The sequence below is a fragment of the Myotis nattereri genome, assembly GCF_964212035.1.
Source record: "Myotis nattereri genome assembly, chromosome: X".
Classification (NCBI taxonomy): domain Eukaryota; kingdom Metazoa; phylum Chordata; class Mammalia; order Chiroptera; family Vespertilionidae; genus Myotis; species Myotis nattereri.
In genome coordinates this window covers 40,817,820-40,838,642 of record NC_138078.1, presented here as the reverse complement: position 1 = coordinate 40,838,642, position 20,823 = coordinate 40,817,820, and the positions used below count along the sequence as shown (strand labels likewise).

The following is a 20,823-nucleotide window of genomic DNA, read 5'->3' as shown; positions in this document are numbered from 1 at the left end:
CAAATCAATGGGGTAGGCAAATAGACTTTTTGCACTATATTAGGTAGTAATGAAAAGTAATTGTAAACAATGATTCAATATATCACAGGTGTGTACTGTGGAAAGCCACACAACATGCATTTTCCCTTCAAAGAGGTAACAACCTACACCTAATTTTGTGTGTCTTCCAGTTTTGTGCATACATAAATACCTATATTTTCTTCTTTTACACCAACAGTTATATACTATACATATTATTTTGTATTTTTATTTTTATTTTGAGACTATTCTATATCATTATATAGTTCCATTTTTTTTCTGTTTTACTGCTGTGTATACCATCATATATATATATGCCATAATTTAATCAGTACCTTATCAGTAGGCATTTGGCTATTTCTAATAGTTTGCTATTACAGAAATGCAGTAGTTGGCTTTACTATATATATATCAATTTACTCATTTGGAATGTGAAATGTTATTTAGATACATCTGATGACTAATTGATAAATTCTAATAGCAACAAATTTTATCTTGGTTCAGGTCTTGCCAATAAAGAGATCATGATGAAACCAGAGATGAGTATTCTTGGAGACCAAGTGGTAATCCAGGCTGGTGGAACATTTGACATAACCTGCAGGTAACAATATCAAGGCCCTTGAACTTTTCCTGATTAAAAGACCCATTGTAGGAAGTTCAGAAAAGTTGAGTCTTTGATCACACTCCAAATTTTTTATTTCTTTTACAACAATCGAGGATAGGTTCTGAAAGGTCAGGTTCCTTGCTACTGGTTTTTGAAAAGTGTACTTCCCTGAGTGGAGCAGAATAGCTTTTCAGATGAATCCAAGTATCTTTGTCTTTGGCTCCCTTATTTATATTATTACTTTTTTCACACATCTCATAAAACTAAGTTGACTGTTAAAGTCTTTAATATGCCAAAATGTATGTTAATTATCTTGGCAAGTATCTGCTCTTAACTTGTCTGTTTACAGCAGTGCCAATAGCACACGGTATGTGCCCTTGTACACTCTCCTTTGTCATGGTTACATTTTTGAACTATTAAATGGTACCTATTTCCTTGATATCTACAGTGTCACATGTCTTATAGACTCACATGTATTTGGCCAAAGAAACAAGTTCATGTTTTCAAAAATACCTAGAGAAATGGAAGTGGGTACTTCTCCTTTTCTTTGTGTTCTTCCTTTTGGTGAATTACTGGAAGATGGAAATACTAGCAGAAAGAAGTTTCATTTGAAAGACCCAACCAGAATTTAACATTATAAGAAGCGTAAGTATGAGGGTTAGGGAGAGAAAGCATATAGAGATGGAGATGTGAGAAATATTCACAGAAACTGGATGAGAGTTGAAAATATATGAATAGATGAGGATAACAGGGAGGGTGTATTGAGTGAGGAGATAAAAGAATATTGGTCATAATCTTGAGGAGCCTCTGTGCTTCTAGATTATATGGGTAGAAAGGGGACTTGGGAAAGTATATGGTAAATAGGTAAGAAGGAGAAACAAGGGAGAACTGTCATAAGGGAGAGCAGGGTTTCAAGAAAGGAGTGGTCAAATTTTGTGGCATAGATGTAGGTGTTCAATAAGTGTGTATGCAATTTAATTGAACTGGAAACAGAATGTAATGCTTCCTTCTTCTTTAAGATAGCCAATGCCCCAGTGTGTCAGTAAAGGTTATATTATAATATGTGCAATGGGAAATCCAAGTTAACAGTGGATTTTGGAAATAAAGTTTAACTATTTTATGGAAAAAAGTCCAAAGGGTGGATATCTGGGGATAGCATGCCAGTCCCATGAAATCATTAGAAACTCATACTCCTTCTGTATTATAGATAGATCTTCATTAACTCATGACTTTCATCATATGGTCCAAAATAGTTATTCAAACTCCATTCATCATGTCTGTATTCCAGCTAGTTAGAAAATAAAAGTAAGTTAAAGAAAGACATGCCTTCTATCTCTGAGAACATTTTCCCAAAACCTCTGTACAGCACTTGTGCTTATATCCCTTTGACCAAAACTTAGTCACATGATCACACTTAGCTGCAAGAGAGGCTGGAAATGCAATGTTTTCCCCAGGAAGTCATATGTCCAACTAAAAAAAGTGAATATTTTATTGCCATGAAAGAAGGGGAGAACACATATTGTCATGCCTAGTGAATTACACAAAAGTGAAGTGATAGTGGTGACATTTAACTTCTATTTTCAACTGGGCCGAGGGGGGGGGGGGGCTTCAATCCTAGGTCTTGTTGATTCCTGTACTCACCCTCCAGGGGGTGCCCTTTCCTAGCTGCCTGGTCTTCCAACAATATATATGAATTTTTAATAAGGTATTTGATCCAGACATTTGGGTTTTGGAGGGTGTCTTTTCCCCACCTGTACACCTACTTAGAAACATCTTTGGGTGTAAAGCATAATTGAGGAGTCAGCTGCAGTGCATTATCAGACTCTGCTCATACAGGATCACTTTACCCCAGTGACTCTGAATGGCATCTGATCTATTATTAGCTATCATATAGAATCTGTCACCAATGGCCTGCTTGTGTTCTGGTCTGTCATGTTTCAATAGGTCATACTTATTTCAAGAGCTACTTTCCCTAAAGAGGTAAAAGACCTCTTCTCAGAAAACTACAGGACGTTGAAAAAAGAGATAGAGGAAGACATAAACAGATGGAAGAACATACCATGTTCTTGGATTGGTAGAATCAACATCATTAAAATGTCCATACTGCCCAAAGCAATCTATAAATTCAACTCACTTCCCATTAAAATACCAATGGCATATTTCACAGACCTAGAACGTACTCTCCAAAAATTCATCTGGAATAAAAAACGACCCCGAATAGCTGCAGTGATCCTGAGAAAGAACAAAGTAGGTGGGATCTCAATACCAGATATCAAGCTGTATTACAAAGCCACTGTTCTCAAAACTGCCTGGTACTGGCACAAGAACAGGTATATAGATCAATGGAATAGAATAGAGAGCCCAGAAATCAGCCCCAACCAATACGCTCAATTAATATTTGACAAAGGAGGCAAGAACATACAATGGAGTCAAGATAGTCTCTTCAATAAGTGGTGTTGGGAAAATTGGACAGATACATGCAAGAAAATGAAACTAGACCACCAACTTACACCATACACAAAAATAAACTCAAAATGGATAAAGGACTTAAATGTACAATGGGAAACCGTAAAAATTCTAGAAGAATCCAAAGGCAACAAAATCTCAGACATATGCCGAAGAAATTTCTTCACCTATACAGCTCCTATGGCATTGGAAACTAAAGAGAAAATAAACAAATGGGACTACATCAAAACTAAAAGCTTCTGCACAGCAAAAGAAACCATCAACAAAACAACAAGAATACCCACTGCATGGGAGAACATATTTGCCAATGTCATACCTGATAAGGGCCTAATCTCCAAAATTTATAGGGAACTCATACAACTTAACAAAAGGAAGATAAACAATCCAATCAAAAAATGGGCAAAGGATCTGAATAGACACCTTTCAAAAGAGGACATTCAGAAAGCCAAGAGACATATGAAAACATGCTCCATGTCACTAATCATCCGAGAGATGCAAATCAAAACAATGAGGTACCATCTCACACCTGTCAGACTGGCTATCATCAACAAATCAACAAATGACAAGTGCTGGAGAGGATGTGGAGAAAAAGGAACACTTGTGCACTGCTGGTGGGAATGCAGACTGGTGCAGCCACTATGGAAGACAGTATGGAGTTTCCTCAAAAAACTACAAATGGAACTCCCATTTGACCCTGTGATCCCACTTCTAGGAATATATCCCAGGAAACCAGAAACACCAGTCAGAAAGGATATATGCTCCCCTATGTTCATAGCAGCACAATTCACCATAGCTAAGATCTGGAAACAGCCTAAGTGCCCATCTGTAGATGAATGGATTAGAAAACTGTGGTACATCTACATGATGGAATACTATGCTGCTATAAAAAAGAAGGAACTCTTACCATTTGCAACAGCATGGATGGAACTGGAGAGCATTATGCTAAGTGAAATAAGCCAGTCAATGAAGGAAAAATACCACATGATGTCACTCATTTCTGGATAATAAAGACCATTATAAACTTATGAACAAAAATATATACAGAGGCAGAGCTGCCTCGAACAGACTGTCAAACTACATCAGGAAGGCCGGGGAGGGTGGGAGTGCAGGAGGGGGGTGGGTAAGAGATCAACCAAAGGACTTGTATGCATGCATATAAGCATAACCAATGGACATGGGACACTGCGGGGTGGGGGAGGCCAGGGGATTGTCAAGGGTGGGAGGAAAAAAAAAGGAGACATATGTAATACTTTTTGTAATACTTTGAGCAATAAAAAAAAAAAAAAGAATTCACTACTTAAAAAAAAAAAAAAAAAAAAAAGAGCTACTTTCCAGGATATACCGAGCGCGCTGGGGCTGAGGGGCCTCCTCTCCGCATCCTGCATGGAGGGGGAGACTTGAACCAGTTCATGCAAACTAGGAGGTGCTTTTGGGATTAAAGAATAATGAAAGACAGACATAAAATAGATTACAAGCTTGGTCTGGGTGTGGTGCCTGCCCTCTGGAGGGACGTAGCACACAGAGAGAGAGCCAGCTCCGAAAGCTGATTTATTATATACTCGAATTACAGGAAGTTACATCACATCTGGGTGGGCCTTTGACATCATGAGATCCATCCCCTTAACACTGGGTGGGAGAGTCAGACTGGGTGGCGTCCAGTCTTTGACTGGTCCCACCTCCAGGGCGTGGCTTTTGCTCTCACACTGAATCCAGCTGACATAAGTTAAGCCAAGTGTATTCTAATGGCCCTTAACACCAGGACCTTCAGTCTCATAGAATCCAGATTTAATTGACCATACATCTTAGACACTCAACCCCAGGTAATGCAATTGAGACAGGCTTGGCTTTGGCAGGGAGGCTGGTTGGTACTTTAGGGAAAATTTGATTCAGTGCTAAGAGGAACCTAGAGAAAGTTCATCTGGATGACAGTCTAATAGTTTCTCAGGTAGAGGTGGAGGGATGAGAGAAGGAGGAATGGCTTGTGAAATCACAAATAACTCTTCAGAAATTTTCAGAAATATGAGGAGCTCCTCTAACCCCCCATTTTTAAAATATATTTTTATTGATTTCAGAGAGGAAGGGAGAGGGACAGAGAGATAGAAACATCAATGATGAGAGAGAATCATTGATCGGTTGCCTTCTGCATGCCCCCCCCCCCCACTGGGGAGCAAACCCACAACCTGGGTATGTGCCCTTGACTGGAACCGAACCAGGGACCCTTCAGTCCGCAGGCCAATGCTCTATCCACTGAGCAAAACCAGCCAGGGCTCTAACTCCCTTTTTTAAATGTGTAAGTTGAGAACTGAAATGTTGACAATATCTGCCAAAGGACACATAACTGGGCAATGGAAGAGCTCTTGCCTTACTTCTAGTTTCCACCACAATGAAATAAAATTTTGAATATTTCTTCCCTTGCACTTAAAGATGTCTTTTCCCCCTACTGGTTGATATATATACTCCTTCATTTATTTATTGTATAGAAAACATTTTGTTGATGTAAACAAATAATAATAACCGAATATGATAATAAATAAAAATGAGTAATTTACTGTGTGTCTGCTGTACTAGGCACAATATTCTGACTGGTGGTGAGAATAGCCATATATTCAAAACTGGGTAAATCATACTCCATGCTTTCTAGGGGAGGACTTCAGAGTTGAATGAAAAAGATAGGCATGCTCAAAAGAGAAGTTAAAATAGCCAGGACTATCAATTGGAAATTTCAGAACAGATTTGGAATGAAGTACATTTAGGAAAATAAAATAGCCTTAAAAAGACAAAAGTTGGACTATACATCTTTCAAAGCTGTTTCAAGAGACTAATATATTTTATTCCCACATCAACCCCACAGAGTAGATAGAAAAAGGGATTGTTTCCTTATATATTCAACAAATATTTATTTAGCACCTACTATGTACCAGACACTGGACTAGGTGCAGAAGATATGATACTGAACAAAATGGGCCCAGATCCCTGCCCTCATGTAGATGACACTCTGGGAGAGATAGATAACAAGACAAATAAGAAAATTGTATGGTATGTAAAAAGATGACAGGTGCTATGGTAAAGTATCAGAGTAAATGGAAGGTGTTTATTTTAAAAGGTTGGTCAGGATAGAAGCATCATCTGAAGAGAGACAAAAAGCAAGGAGTCATGCAGGTATGTGGAGGAAGAATTTTCCAGATAGGGAGAATAACAAATGCAGAAAACTTGAGATAAGGTGAATTTGACATGGTCAATAAAAAGCAAGAAGTTGGTGTGGCTGTAACAAAATAAGCAATAAGAAGAAAGATAGGAGTTTAGGTGGAGTGGCAGCAGGATTTTATAGACCCTAGTTTGGATATTGAATTTAAGTTGCTATAGGAATTTAAGCAAGGGAATGATGTGAAAATATATATATAGGCCAGTGCATGAAATTCTTGCGGGGAGGGGGGTCACATCAGCCCAGTCTGCACCCTCTCCAATCCGAGACCCCTTGGGAGATGTCTCACGGATCGGACCTAAACTGGCAGTCAGACATCCCTCTCACAATCCTGGACCACTGGCTCCTAATCACTCACCTGCCTGCCTGCCTGGTTTCCCCTAACTGCCCCCGCCCCCCCCCCCGCTGGCCAGGTCACCCACAACTGCACACTCCCTGACAGCCTGGTTGCTCCTAACTGCCCCCCACCCCACTGGCCTGGTCACCCCTTACTGCCCCCCCTGCTGGCCTGGTCACCCCCAACTGCCCCCCTCTGCAGGCTTGGTTGCCCCTAACTGCCCCTCCACCAGCCTGGATGCCCCCAACTGTCCCCCCACTGGCCTAGTCACCCCTCACTATCCCCCTTCCAGCCTAATCACCCCCAACTGCCCCCCTGGCCTGGTAGTCCCTCATGTTCCCCCTGCCGGCCTGGTCACCCTACACAGCCTGCTGTTCAGTCATTTGGTCATCCTTCACTAACCCCCCTGCCAACCTGGTATAAGGCAGCCATCTTATGAGGGTGTGAGGGTTAATTTGCATAATCCTCTTTATTATATAGGATATGTGTGTGTGTGTATATATATATATAATATATATAAATATAAAATATATTTATATTTTTAAATATATATATATATTATATATATATATATTATATATATATATATTATATATATATATATATATATATAGTCTCATTAAAAAGTCTCATTCTGAGTTCTGTGACAGACATGGATTAAAAGGGGAAAGAGCCAGAAGCTACTGCAGCATTCCAGGTGCGAGAGAAGTGGTCAGCTTCTGAATGGAAGGGAGGGAGAGCATGTGACAGAGTAAAAGAGTGAGATGGGTGTGTGTGGACGTGTGGTGTGTGTGTGTGGGTGAGTGAGGGACAGTTAGATATTGCAGGAGTCCCAGGTACTGGCAGATTGGGCTCTCTTAGAAACCCCTGAAGCATAACATGGCCCCACCTACACTCATAACATATTCTGAGAAACTCTAGACCTGCCACACATGGAAGCTGGCCTCAACTACATTTTGAAGGTAGAGCATAAAGGGTATTCTGATGTAGTGGAAGTGGAGTGTGAAAAAATGTAATTCAAAAATTATTTCCATGACAGTTAAAGATGATAACCATAAAAAATACCATTTGTTGGGTACTTACTCTGTGTCAGGCTTTGCTCTAAGCACTTTATATGGATTGACTCAGTAAATCTATTCAATAAGTCTGTGAGGTAGGTTCTATCAGGCCCACTTTACAGATGAGGATATCAAGGCCTGAAGAGGAGAAGGAACTTGTTAAGATTCTGATATGAGAACCAAGTTCTCCTGATGCCCAAGCCAATGAGTTGTTTATTATGTAAATACTAGGGGTCCAGTGCATGAAATTCATGCGGGGGGGGGGTCCCTCAGCTTGGCCTGCACCCCTCGGGGGATGTCTGACTGCTGGTTTAGGCCCGATCCTAAATTCCGGGACTGCTGGCTCCTAACCGCTCTACTGCCTGCCTGCCTGATCACCCCTAACCACTCCCCTGCCTGCCTGATCACCCCTAACCACTCTGCCTGCCTAATTGCCCCTAACCACTCGCCTGCCTGCCTGATCTCCCCTAACCATTCTGCATGTCTGCCTGATCACCCCTAATCACTATGCCTGCCTGCCTGATCACCCCTAACTGCTCGCCTGCCTTCCTGATTGCCCCTAACCACCTCTGCCTTGGCCCCCACCACTGCAGCTTCATCTGGAAGGTCGTTCAGCTGTCCAGTCTAATTAGCATATTATACTTTTATTATTATAGATGTGTACAACTGTATACTTTCCAAGTCTAACAAGTCCATGGAACAGGATGAGCTCATACTTTCTTTCCTAGCTCCAACAAAGATTGAGCATACTTCCTTATGTTCAGTTGGGCCTTTGTAATGATTCCTGGTGCAAGTTACTCAAGTTCCCAAGCCTTAATATGTAGGCCTTTGGTGCACTTGCAGGCAAATCCAGAATCTTGTGGAAGGTGAATGGGGAAAATGAATCAGCCTGAGAGAAAGCCCAAGACTCTGGCATGTGATTTTCCCTAGGATGTTATCAGGAATAGAAGGCATAGTCATTCCAAGTATCCAACTGCTCAGACCCAAACATGCATGAGAATCTGCTACTGGAATCTCTAGAACTCAGTTCACACTCCTAGAATATTTTCAAAAGTGTCCTCTTAGGCTCAACCAAATATTCAGAGATGGGAGTTAAAAATAGGTCTAAATTGGGAGTGTGCTGTATGAATAAACTTTTGTTTTTATTTATTTTATTTTTTTAATTAAATCTTTATTGTTCAGATTATTACATTTGTTCCTCTTTTTTCCCCCCATAACTCCCCTCCTCCCAGTTCCCGCCCCACCCTCCACCCTCACTCCTCACCCATTGTCCTCATCCCTAGGTGCACGACTTTTGTCCAGTCTCTTCCCGCATCTCCCACACCCCTTTCCCCCCCAAGAATAGTCAGTCCATTCCCTTCCTATGTCCCTGATTCTATTATGATCACCAGATTATTTATTCACTTGATTCTTAGATTCACTTGTTGATAGATGCATGTTTGTTGTTCATAATCTGTATCTTTACCTTTTTCTTCTTCTTCCTCTTCTTAAAAGATACCTTTCAGCATTTCATATAATACTGGTTTGGTGGTGATGAACTCCTTTAGCTTTTCCTTATCTGTGAAGTTCTTTATCTGACCTTCCATTCTGAATGATAGCTTTGCTGGATAAAGTAATCTTGGTTGTAGGTTCTTGGTATTCATCACTTTGAATATTTCTTGCCACTCCCTTTTGGCCTGCAAAGTTTCTGTTGAGAAATCAGCTGACAGTCGTATGGGCACTCCCTTGTAGGTAACTGAGTTTCTTTCTCTTGCTGCTTTTAAGATTCTCTCTTTGTCCTTTGCTCTTGGCATTTTAATTATGATGTGTCTTGGTGTGGTCCTCTTTGGATTCCTTTTGTTTGGGGTTCTCTGCGCTTCCTGGACTTGTAAGTCTATTTCTTTCACCAGGTGGGGGAAGTTTTCTGTCATTATTTCTTCAAATAGGTTTTCAATATCTTGCTCTCTCTCATCTTCTGGCACCCCTATAATTCTGATGTTGGTACGCTTGAAGCTGTCCCAGAGGCTCCTTACACTATCTTCGTATTTTCGGATTCTTTTTTCATTTTGCTTTTCTGGTTGGGTGTTTTTTGCTTCTTCGCATTTCAAATCTTTGCCTTGATTCTTGCGCTCCTCTGGTCTGCTGTTTGGAGTCTGTATAGTATTCGTTATTTCAGTCAGTGTATGCTTAATTTCTAGTTGGTTCTTTATCATAACATCAAGGTCTCATTAGATTTTTTGAGGATCTCACTACATTTATGGGCGGTTTCTAGACAGTTCTTAAGAGACCTTAAAAGTGTGGTTCTGAACTTAATATCCTCCATTGACAGTTTTGTCCTGTTTCTTTGTCTCCGCATTTTTTATGCTTTCTTGGTGCACCCCCTAGTGGTCTTTGTGCGCAGTCTTGTTGTAGTTAAGCCTTGATTGTTGTCGGCAATACCGGGGGTGATTTGACCTCCAGGCTAACTGACTATGAGAGTCCGCTGTGTCTGCAGTGGGAGAGCTTCTGTGCTGGATCTCTAGGGCAGTGCTAATCTAGCGTTTGCCTGAGGCTATCTGGCAAATGGCTCTGGGCAGGGCTTGGGTGGGTCGGGTCCCCGGGGATCTACAGGGTGGGCCGGAGTGAGCAGTTATGGCTGTTCTCAGTTCTGTCCCTAGGGGCTCTGCCTCACAGAGTCCCAGCAACCGCTGCAAACCTGGGAGAGAAAGCTGCCTTCGAGTTCCGACCGAAGCCAGACAGCCCCGCTTCTCCTGTTTGAGTCTGGGTCCCTAGAGACTCGCCCGGATCTGGAGCTCAGAGTCTGAGACTCCCTCCCAATTGAAAACAACAACTGCGCCCTCCGCCGCCAGCCCACTCTGCGTGCACTCCGCACCTTAGTATTTCAATTCAGCACTGCGCCTCCTCTGAGTCTGGGTATGATATTCTCTTTCCTCCTAGTTGTAGAATTTCCACTCAGCCAGCCTTCCTGTGGTTCTGGATGATGTCCGTTCTGTCTTTTAGTTGTTTTTTGAAGTGGTTGTTCGAGGCAGCAATCTCTGGCATTAACCTATGCTGCCATTTTGGTTTTCCCTCGGGAGTGTGCTGTATGAATAAACTTAAACAACTTCTCCTCCTTTACTCCCAGCCCTCTCTAATCACCCCAGTCCTTCATTTTTGCTCTTCTTCCCAAGTCTTCTCTCTCTAAAGATCCTCATATCCTAGCCACCCTCTGCCCGCCATCCTAAATAATAAGTCCTGTGCCCCAACTTCATCAAATCTGCTAATCTAATGCATGTCCAGCTGATATTGAATTATTTTGGTAAGGTATATTTCCACAGATTTCTTCTACAGACAATGGAAGTAAAGTCTAGTATGACATGAATGTATTCCTTATTAAGAACCAATAATTTTCAGATATTTTGTTAGTGATAGAATGGGCTACTTTGGGGAAAAGAGGGTGATGGGGATTTGCCCACCACTAGAGGTACTGAAACTGAGGATCAGTATGTTGGGGTTCTGTAGTAGGAATTCAGACATTAGGTAGAGGCACAAATTCTTTTTTGTCTGTTTGTTTCAAATATAAACATTTGTTTTTATTTTTTTATTTGTTATTTTTTAAAAATATTTTTTATTAATTTCTGAGAGGAATGGAGAGGGAGGGAGAGATAGAAACATCAATGATGAGAGAGAATAATTGATTGGCTGCCTCCTGCATGCCCCCAACTGGGGGTCAAGTCCACAACCCAGGCATGTGCCCTTGACCAGAATCAAACCTGGGACTCTTCAGTCTGCAAGCAGATGCTCTATCCACTGAGCCAAACTGGCTAGGGCTATTTGTTATTTTAAAAATATTTATTGTTAAAAGTATTACATATGTCCCCTTTTACCCCCATTGACCTCTCCCATCCTGCCCCTGCCCCCTACCCAAGCCTTCACTACCCAATTGTCTATGTCCATGGGTTATGCATATATGCATATGAGTTCATTGGTTGATCTCTCCTTCATGCCATCCTCTCCTGCCTTCCCTCTGAGGTTTGATAGTCTGTTCGATATTTCTGTGTCTCTGGGTCTATTTCTCTTCATCAGTTTATGTTGTTCATTAGATTCCACATATGAGTGAGATCATGTGATATTTATCTTTCTCTGACTGGCTTATTTCACTTAGTATAATGCTCTCCAGGTCTATCCATGCTGTTGAAAATGGTAAGAGTTCTTTCTTTTTTACAGCTGTGTAGTATTCCATTGTATAGATGTACCACAGTTTTGAATCCACTCATCTGCTGATGGCCACTTAGGCTGAGACAAAAATTCTGAACTCAGTAAATTATAGCCCTTTCAGCAATTATTTTTGTTTGTTTGTTTAAAGGATATGTATATAAGAATAAGAAGAATTTTAGACAGAGACTCACAAAGTATAAAATATTTATGTGGCCCTTCATAGAAACCATTTTATGGAGGTTTGGTAAAGACAGTAGATATGGCCTGATCTCACCTCCTCCCACAAACACACCAAAATTACAACTAAATATAGAGCAAGCATTGCTGAGAACCATATAAAAACTAGCTGGACAGAATTCCCATAACTAAGGATTTAAAGCAGTGGTTCTCAACCTTCTGGCCCTTTAAATACAGTTCCTCATGTTGTGACCCAACCATAAAATTATTTTCAGTGCTACTTCATAACTGTAATGTTGCTACTGTTATGAATCGTAATGTAAATATCTGATATGCAGGATGGTCTTAGGCAACCCCTGTGAAAGGGTCGTTTGATCGCCAAATGGGTCGCCACCCACAGGTTGAGAACTGCTGATTTAAAGAATAAGCCATGTTGAGATGGGTAAGCGGGATAGAGATGTGGTCTAATCAGATCTTGAAGTGTGGTAATTCACAAACAAGAAGGAAATCATAGTGGAAGTGGTCTGCCCTGAGGACTGAGGGTCCAAGCCCCACACCTGGCTCTTCAGCTCAAAAAATATGTGGTAGAAAGAGAACTCCCCATAATATTTGGCTTTGAAAACCAGCAGGGATTGCATCTGAAAGAGACAAAGGGCTTGGCGAGACTGAGATGCTCCTCTTAAAGACCCCAAGAACAAAGTCACCAGCTCTAAGCTCCAATGCAGAGGTAGCAGTTTAAGAAGCACCTAGCTCAAATGGAGATAAATTAAACAGAACAACATTAGGGTGACTGTGAGAGGTACAGGGATCAGTGGAAGTTCTCTCTGAAGATGGAAGCACTGATGGGTGCTGTTGGTGTTGTTTTTATGTGTTTCTTTTGCACTCTCCTTCCACTTGGCTGGCATGGTATAGGTAGACACCAAATCTGTCATCTTGATTAACCTGGTTAAAGCTGTGTGCATTGCCCTAGCAAGAGCCTTTCCAAAGCAACTCTAGACCCACCATACATGGCAACCACCTTTGGATCAACTCATAACATATTCTGAGAAACTCTAGACCTCCCACACATGGAAGCTGGCCTCAACTAACATTTTAACATTTCCCAAGTGGCCCCAAGCCCAGCACAAACAGTGACTGGTCTTGCTTCACATTATAGAGACTGTCAAGTTGCCCCAAGCGTGGTACAAGTGGTTGGCATTGGACTGCGCCAAAGTTTCTCCCAAGAGGTTCCATATCCAACAAAACTGGTGGCTGATGGGGGGGTGGGGGGCGGTTTCCTCAGCCCGGTCTGTGCCCTCTCGCAGTCTGGGAGCCCTCAGGGGATGTCCTACTGCCGGTGGGGAGCGGGCCTAAGCCATCAGTTGGACATTGTTAGTGCTGTCATGGCTCCTGCCACAGCCACTGTGCTCGCCAGCCATGAGCCCGGCTTCTGGCTGAGCAGAGCTCCCCCTGGGGGACCACACTGAACACCAAGAGACAGCTCCTGCATTGAGTGGGAATGGGCCAAAACCGGCTCTCCAACATCTCTCGAGGGGTCCCAGATTGCGAGAGGATGCAGGCCAGACTGAGGGACCCCACCAGAGCGGGATAGGGATTGGGGAGGGATGCGAGAGGTTGGCCAGCTGGGGAGGGACCATGGGAGGGCTCCAGGGTGTGTCCAGCCCTTCTCATTCAGTCCCCAGCAGAAGGCTAATCTACCAGTTGGAGCGTCTACCCCAGGGGTGGGCAAACTTTTTGACTCGAGGGCCACAATTGGTTCTTAAACTGGACCGGAGGGCCGGAACATAAGCATGAATGGAGTGTTTGTGTGAACTAATATAAATTCAAAGTAAACATCATTACATAAAAGGGTACAGTCTTTGTTTTTTTTAGTTTTATTCATTTCAAATGGGCCGGCGATCCGTAGTTTGCCCACGGCTGGTCTACCCCCTGGTGGTCAGTGCATTTCATAGCAACTGGTCGACTGGTCTACTGTCTGCCCCCTGGTGGTCAGTGCATGTCATAATGAGTGGTTGAGAGGCCTTAGTATATCATTAGCATATTATCCTTTGATTGGTTGAACAGACCATCGGACACCTGGCATATTAGACTTTTATTATATAGGATAGGATTGGAAATCCTAGCCGCAGAAATAAGACAAGATAAGGGAATATATGCATCCAAATTGGAAAGGAAGAGGTAAATCTGTCACTATAGAGAGAAAACCGTAAGGACTTGATTAAAAATCTATAAAAACTTGTAGATAAATTCAGTGAAGTTGCAGGATGCAAAATTAATATGCAGAAATCAGTAGCATATCTATACACTAAGAATGAATTATCAGAAAGAGAAATTAAGCAAACAGTTGCATTTACAATTACATAAAAAATACCTAGGAATTCATTTAACCAAGAAAGCAAAATGCCTATACTTTAAAAAGTATAACACATTGATGAAAGAAGTTGAAGATAACACAAATAAATGGAAAGATTTGGCATTATTATGGAATATAAGGATTAGTATTTTTTAAATGTTCATTTCAAAGTATTCTACAGATGTAATGCAATCCCTATGAAAATATTAATGGTATTTTTTACAGAACTAGAAAAATAATAAAGGGTGTCCCAAAATTCATGCAAGAAGTAATTTTGATAGAAAACACAGGTTTATAATTAAAAATTGTAAATTTTTATTGATTCATAAAGTATACAGTATAAGGTTATGTATGGAATAGCATATCAGGTAAATGGCCTTCAAGAGCTGCTCAAAATGTCCAATTCTTGACCACGGTGCTGAATTGATGTCCCTGGTCTCTCAGCAACACTCTCAGAACTGCTCCAATGTTTTGTGTTGAACAACTTGTTGAAGAACGGCCAGAGTGTTTAAGATCACTAATTGATCCAGTCTCCCTAAATTTTTAAATTAATCTCTTCACAGTTGATGAAGTTAAATCACTATTCCGACCATATTTTGCACGAAAATTGTGAACTGTAGCTGCCAAACCTTCATTATTTTTAAAATATTGCTCAACAATGAAAACGCATTGTTCTTTCGTGTAGCACTCCATTTTTTATTTTATTTATTTATTTGTTTTTTTTAATTGCTTAAAGTATTACAAATGGTATTACATATGTGTCCTTTTTTTTCTCCCGCCCTTGACAATCCCCTGGCCTCCCCTACCCCCCAGTGTCTTATGTCCATTGGTTATGCTTATATGCATGCATACAAGTCCTTCAGTTGATCTCCTACCCCCCTCCCTCCTGCCCCCCCAACCCTCCCTGGCCTTCCCACTACTTTGACAATCTGTTTGAGGCAGCTCTGCCTCTGTATCTATTATTGTTCAAAAGTTTATAATGGTCTCTATTATCCATGAATGAGTGAGATCATGTGGTATTTTTCCTTCATTGTCTGGCTTATTTCACTAAGCATAATGCTCACCAGTAGCACTCCCTTTTGAATAACCCTGAACTGTCAGCTGTCATGCTATCTGTTTTTTTCGTTAGCAACACTTTACGGCACAAATGGTGTAAAATTCAAATCTTGCTTGAATTTTGGGACACCCTTTACTTATATTTTTATTTAATTTATACTTTTGGTTTATTTATAGGAACCACACACACACAAAACACACACACACACACACAAAAAAACACACAAAGAAACAAACAAAAAAACTCTGAACAGCCACAGCAATCTAGATGGAAAAGAATAAAGCTGGCCGAAACCGGTTTGGCTCAGTGGATAGGGCCTCGGCCTGCGGACTGAAAGGTCCCAGGTTCGATTCCGGTCAAGGGCATGTACCTGGGTTGCGGGCACATCCCCAGTAGGAGATGTGCAGGAGGCGGCTGATCGATGTTTCTCTCTCATCGATGTTTCTAGCTCTCTATCTCTCTCCCTTCCTCTCTGTAAAAAATCAATAAAATATATTTAAAAAAAAAAAAAAAGAATAAAGCTGGAGGTATCACACTACTTGATTTCAAACTATACTACAAAACTATAGTAATCAAAACAGTATGGTACTGGCACTAAAACAGACTCATAAATCAATAGAACACAAGAGATAGCTCAGAAATTATCCCACATTTATATGTTCAATTAATCTATAACAAAAAAGGCAGGAAATACAAAGGGTGAAAGATAGTCTCTTCAAGAAATGGTATTAGCAATATTGAACTGATACATACAAAATATAAAGCAGGACTCCTTTCTTAAAACGTATACAAAAAATAAATTTAAAAAAGACTTAAATGTTGACCTGAAACCATAAGCAGTGAAGTCTTTTACATTAATCTTAGAAATATTTTGGATGTCTCTTCAGGCAAGCAAAACTAAACAAATAGATCTACATGAAATTAAAACGCTTTTGCTTAATGAAGGAAACCACCATAAAACAAAACAAAAAACCTACTGAATGGGAAAAGATGTTTGCAAATTATATGACTGATAGGGGCTAATATCCAAAATATAAAAAGAACTCATACAACTCAACATCAGAAAAACAAACAATCTGAAAAAAAATTGGGAGACGATCTGAGCAGGCATTTCTTCAAAGAAGACACACAGATAACCAACAGACATATGAAAAGATAATTCAACATCCCTATCAGAGAAATGCAAATCATAACCACAATGAGATATCATCTCACACCTTTCATAATGGCTATTATTTAAAAAGTCAACAAATAACAAATATTGGTGAGGATGTGGAGAAAATGGAACCCTTGTGCACTTTTGGTGGAACTGAAAATTGGTGCAACCACTATGGAAAATAGTAGGAAGATTCCTTAAAATTTTTTAAATGAAACTACCATATGATGTAGCAATCCCACTTCTGTGTATTTATCCAAAGAAAACAAAAACACAAATTTAAATATATATATAGTGTTAAAAATGAAGTCTTGACATTTACAACAACACGGATAAAACTAGGGGGTATTATGTTAAGTGAAATAAGTCAGACAGAGAAAGAAAAAATACCATGTTTTCACTTATTTGTAGAATCTAAGATGACCAAACAAACAAATAAAACAAAACAGAAACAGACCCATAGATACAGAGAAAATATTTATGGTGCTAGAGGGGTTGGCAGGATGGGTGAAAAAAGTGAAAGAGGATAAGAGGTACAAATCTCCAGTTATAAAAATAATTAACAGGGATGTAATATATAGCATAAGGAAAATAGTCAATATTATTGTAATAACTTTGTATGGTGACAGATGGTTACTAGACTTACTGTGATAACATTATAAGGACTATAAATGTGAATCACTATCCTATCTAATGAAAGAGAACCATGGTAATTGGCGTATGACCGCTACCCTTCCCATTGGCTACTCAGGGCAATATGCAAATTAACTGCCAGCCAAGATGGCGGCCAGCAGCCAGGCAGTTTGAAACTAACATGAAGCTTGCTTGCTTCGGTGACAGAGGACTCCAATGTTCCCCGCCTGCCTTGCCGGCCTCTGAGCTTGCAGTTTAAGAAACATTGTAACAAATATAGAAGCTAAACAAAACCCCAGAAACCTGCTTTCAGTGAGCTGGGATCTCAGAGCTGGAGTTGATACAGAGTTTCGATTATAGAACCTAAACAAACCAGATACCTGCTTTCAGCAGCGGAAGCCTCAGAGCTGGAGCCAGAGCTAAAGCATGCCCAGAATAAAAAAAGAAAAGAAAAAAAGAAGCAGTTGGGAGCTTCAGCCCTCAGCCCCTCACCCAGACTGGCCACACACCCCAGTGGGGACCCCCACCCTGAAGGGGGTGTGACCAGCTGCAAACAGCCATTATCCCCTCATCCAGGCTGGCCAGGCACCCCCACCCTGATCCAGGACACCCTTCAGGGCAAACCAGCCAGCCCCCACCCATGCACCAGGCCTCTATTTTATATAGTAAAAGGGATCAGCGGAGCCGCGAGGCCTCCCAGCACCGGGATCAGCATGACAGGGGGCAGCGCCCAAACCCCTGATCGCCCTGCGGCTCTGTGTGTGACAGGGGGTGGGGCCACAACCTCTCTATTGGCCCTGTTCTGTTCCTGACAGGGGAAGGCCCCCGAACCCTCTGATCGGCCCTGCTCTGTGCCTGATAGGGGGAGTGCCCCAACCCCCTGATCACCCTGCGGCTCTGTGTGTGACAGGGTGTGGCACCCCAACACCCCCACCCCACGGGCCCTGCTCTGTGTGTGACGGGGTAGAGCCATAACCTCCCCACTGGCCCTGCCCTGAGTGTGAGAGTGGCGGCGCCCCAACCCCCTGATCGGCCCTGCTCTGTGTGTGACAGGGGGCGGTGCCCCAACTCCCCTATTGGCCCTACTCTGTGAGTGACAGGGGGGAGCTCCTCAACCCCCGATGGGCCCTGCTCTGTGCATGATAGGGGGGAGCTCCTAACCCCCTGATTGACCCTGCTCTGTGCATGACAGGGGGCAGCGTCCCAACCCCCTGATTGGCCCTGCTCTGTGTGTGACAGGGGGGAACTCCTCAACCCCCTGATGGGCCTTGCTCTGTGCGTGACAGGGGGTGGCACTGCAACCTCCCCATCGACCCTGCCTTGAGTGTGACAGGGGGCGGTGCCCCAACCCCCCAATCGGCCCTACCCTGAGAGTGACTGAGGGTGGCATCGCAACCTCCCAATCCACCCTGCTCTGTGCATGACAGGGGGCAGCACCCCAACTCCCCAATCGGCCCTGCTCTGAGCCCGACCAGGGGCTGCACCTAGGGATTGGGCCTGCCCTCTGCCACCCGGGAGCAGGCCCAAGCCAGCAGGTCGTTATCTCCTGAGGGGTCCCAGACTGCGACAGGGCACAGGCCGGGCTGAGGGACCACCCCCTCCCAAGTGCACAAATTTTTGTGCACCGGGCCTCTAGTGTAATATAATGTTCTATGTGAACTATGCTTTAATTTAAAAAAAAAACAATTTTGGCTACTGCTATACCCAAGATACTGTCTGCTTGTGTACATGCTTTTGTCTGGTGTCAGAGCAAACCATGTAGAATAATCCTGAAGACTTTACAGGCTAGGTTAGGGTGGACTGGGACCATTAGAGGTACTACATACATAGGGTAAAAAATCAGATCCGTAATGTTGGGTCTAAGGGGAAGGTATGAGACTCCAGTCAAGCAAGGAAGATAAGTGTCAGGAAATGAAAACTCTAGGAACAATTTTTCATGGGATCCAAAGCCCAACAAAGACAACAGAATTTCAGGTAGCAGCTGATAACAGTTCAGAGAGTCTATTAGTTTGCTAGGGCTGCCACAGCAAAATAACCAATATTAGGTGGCTTGAACATCATATATTTATTTTTTTTCACAGTTCTAGAGGCTAGAATTTCAAGATAAATCTATTAACAGATTTTGTTTCTCTTGAGGCCTGCTTCTTTGGCTTAAAGATAGGCTGCCTTCTCACTGTGGCTTCTCATGATATTTTCTCTCTGTGTGCATATCTCTGGTATCTGTGTGTACTAATCTCCTTTTCTTATAAGGACACTAATCATGCTGGATTAGGGCCCACTCAAATGGCCTCCTTTAAACTTATTTATCTATTTCCAAATATAATCACATTCTGAGGTTCTTGGGGCTAATACTTCAACATATGAATTTGTGGGGGACACGATTCAATCTATACACACCTTCTCTTAGGCTGTCTGGTTTTGAGGCCACATAGTTTATTTGAAGACCCCCCAGAATGAAGCTGGACATACCATAAAGAGATCATCATTCAAATAGGAACAGAGACTCCAGTGGTAGGTAGTGGATAGCAAATGGAGGGTGCAAGAGTTAGAGCATGAGGAGTTAGAATGTGGGCAGGATCTGTACTGTTGTTCTCTATTTGATTCCTGGTCTTGCTGTCTATAAACTCCCATTTTATTTTTTAGTAGTCTTAACCACAATCATGGTAACATATTATCTTTTCAAAATGGTTTGAAATGCATTGCTTTTGAAGAATGTACTCAAGGTGAGCAATGGCTCCCCACACAACTTTATGGTTTACCTTCTCTTCACTTCAGTGAATTTACGGGTCATGATAAACAGTGTTCAAGCAAGTGTGTGAATGCTGGAGATGATATATATGATATGGGTAAGGGTATCTGTCTTTGACATGAGAACTGGAGTCAAATCTGACTCCATCCTGCCCCCAGTTTCCATTGTCTTCCACTTATGCTGAGGGCTGTTATAACTAAACAATGGTAAATGCTGAGACTTGATATGCAGGTTCTTTTGTCCTCCCTGTATATTTTCAATGACTGTGACACGGATTCTTCTTGTTATGAGGAAGTGGGAGGAGGAGAAAATAATCATCATTGAGACGAAGATATGGAGTACTGTTGTTTTGTCTGTACATGGAAGATATATAATAAATTTAAAATTAATTTTGTCCCTGGTTCTCTCCCAGAAAGTGCAGGGAGAGGTCATCCAGCCACATGTCTTTTTACAACTCATTTGCCGAAAAAGCCTTATAAATTCCATGAGGCAAGAAGGTATAATTCAAAAATAAAAACCTAGACTAGGACCTAGTACATATGACCTTGAGTTTGGGTCCTGCCAACAATATTCTGGGCAAAGCCCTTTACTTCCCTGAGTCGTGGTGTTCTCATTTTCCAAGTATAAACAATAAATCAAGAAAGGACCTAGGGATCACTTAACTCAGTCTTTCCCTCTGCTTTTAGATGTTTAATGTTAAATACTCCCAAGCCAATGCATTGATGAAGAGAACTGGGCTGGGTGTATAGATTGAGTAGATGAGAAGATATAGGGGGAGACAGGGAGAAGGAAAAAAAAACCTTAACTCACTGTTTTAGCATCTCATGCCCATAGCTA

At 41.9% G+C, this 20,823-nt stretch overlaps 1 protein-coding gene across 1 annotated transcript in view; it reads left to right on the top strand.

Moving 5' to 3' along the window:
- Positions 1-20,823, top strand: part of LOC308510763 (vascular endothelial growth factor receptor kdr-like) — a 435,828-nt gene that overhangs the window by 88,229 nt on the left and 326,776 nt on the right. The window contains exon 2 of the mRNA XM_081080791.1: positions 523-619. Within this exon, the coding sequence (XP_080936917.1) occupies positions 523-619 (97 nt within the window). The remainder of the gene's footprint in view (positions 1-522; positions 620-20,823) is intronic.